Source organism: Hydra vulgaris, chromosome 03, assembly GCF_038396675.1.
Source record: "Hydra vulgaris chromosome 03, alternate assembly HydraT2T_AEP".
Taxonomy (NCBI): Eukaryota; Metazoa; Cnidaria; class Hydrozoa; order Anthoathecata; family Hydridae; genus Hydra; species Hydra vulgaris.
Window position 1 is genome coordinate 37,668,407 of NC_088922.1, and position 1,064 is coordinate 37,669,470.

The window sequence follows — 1,064 nt, forward strand, 5'->3', positions numbered from 1 at the left end:
CTGGTTTTTTGTATTTTATTTCATTGAGTTCAGTCATTAAATCATTTGATAATCTATTTTCTTCTAGATAATTTTTTATATATGCTGGAAAATTCTCCAGTACACTTTTTTTCTTTAATACACAGCCTATATTTCAAAACCATGGAGGCAATGGAAGATAAGATGATTTATAGAACAAGGAAACATACATAAATTCATCAACTACAATTGTTTCTGTAACTTCTAAAATACCTAAGTGTTGATTAACTTCTAAATTAAAAAATATGTATTTGTCATTATATATTTTGAGCTGATACCCTTCTAGGTTAACATTATTTAAATCATTTAAACAGTGAATTTTATCTACTCTATAAATAAATTGGATTCATCCTGATTATTTGATGGTTGACGGACAGACGGTGGCTTTCTACCCTTCGATGTAGTTGGATATACTGATAATGGTATTTTTTCAGGTAAGCAATAAATAATTGGAACGGGATTTAAATCCCAAATTAATGTAACTCTTTTGCCAATTTTTAAATACTTTTCTTCAAAATGTTTAGCACAAATAGCCGAATTTTTACTAGGCTTCAATAACTTTCGATTGATAAATACTACCCACTGATTTAATAAGTCAGGATTATTTTCTGAAAATCCAAAAAGTGGTTGCTTTTCAGGAATAAAATTAATTCGATTCTCTCTCTTTTCATATCCAGTTTTACAGTAAATTACAGCACATGTGTTAACCATATTAAGAATATTTGAATAAACTGTTTTAAAATACGTTTATGTAAGTCAAAAAGTTACCCTTCTAATTTTTCGCTCCGAAAAGCAAGATATCCGGCCGTGTAATTATAGTAGGCCATGACTGACTAGGATCAGAAAGAAGACATAAGTCGAGTAGAGAAGGTAAATGATTCGGGTTGTCTAGAAAGCGAGTTGGAAAGTTGACTATTTGAGTTAGGGATTGAGAAAGGCAAAAGTTGTGGGCTTTAATGCCTGCAGAGTCACTGTTACTAGAGCCGAGCCATTCAGTGTGATGAGTATTAAAGTCACCGGCAACAACAATATTAGCTGACGGATAA

At 31.3% G+C, this 1,064-nt stretch overlaps 1 protein-coding gene across 1 annotated transcript; it reads right to left on the reverse strand.

Annotated features, from left to right (window-relative positions):
• Positions 1-342: 342 nt before the first annotated feature.
• LOC136078657 (THAP domain-containing protein 3-like) lies at positions 343-729 on the reverse strand. Its single transcript, XM_065794442.1, has one exon. The coding sequence runs from the start codon at positions 727-729 to the stop codon at positions 343-345; it is 387 nt and encodes a 128-aa protein (XP_065650514.1).
• Positions 730-1,064: the final 335 nt, after the last annotated feature.

Bases quoted from the DNA above. Each gene is read 5' to 3' on its own strand.
- LOC136078657 (XM_065794442.1), bottom strand. From the start codon at position 729: ATGGTTAACACATGTGCTGTAATTTACTGTAAAACTGGATATGAAAAG.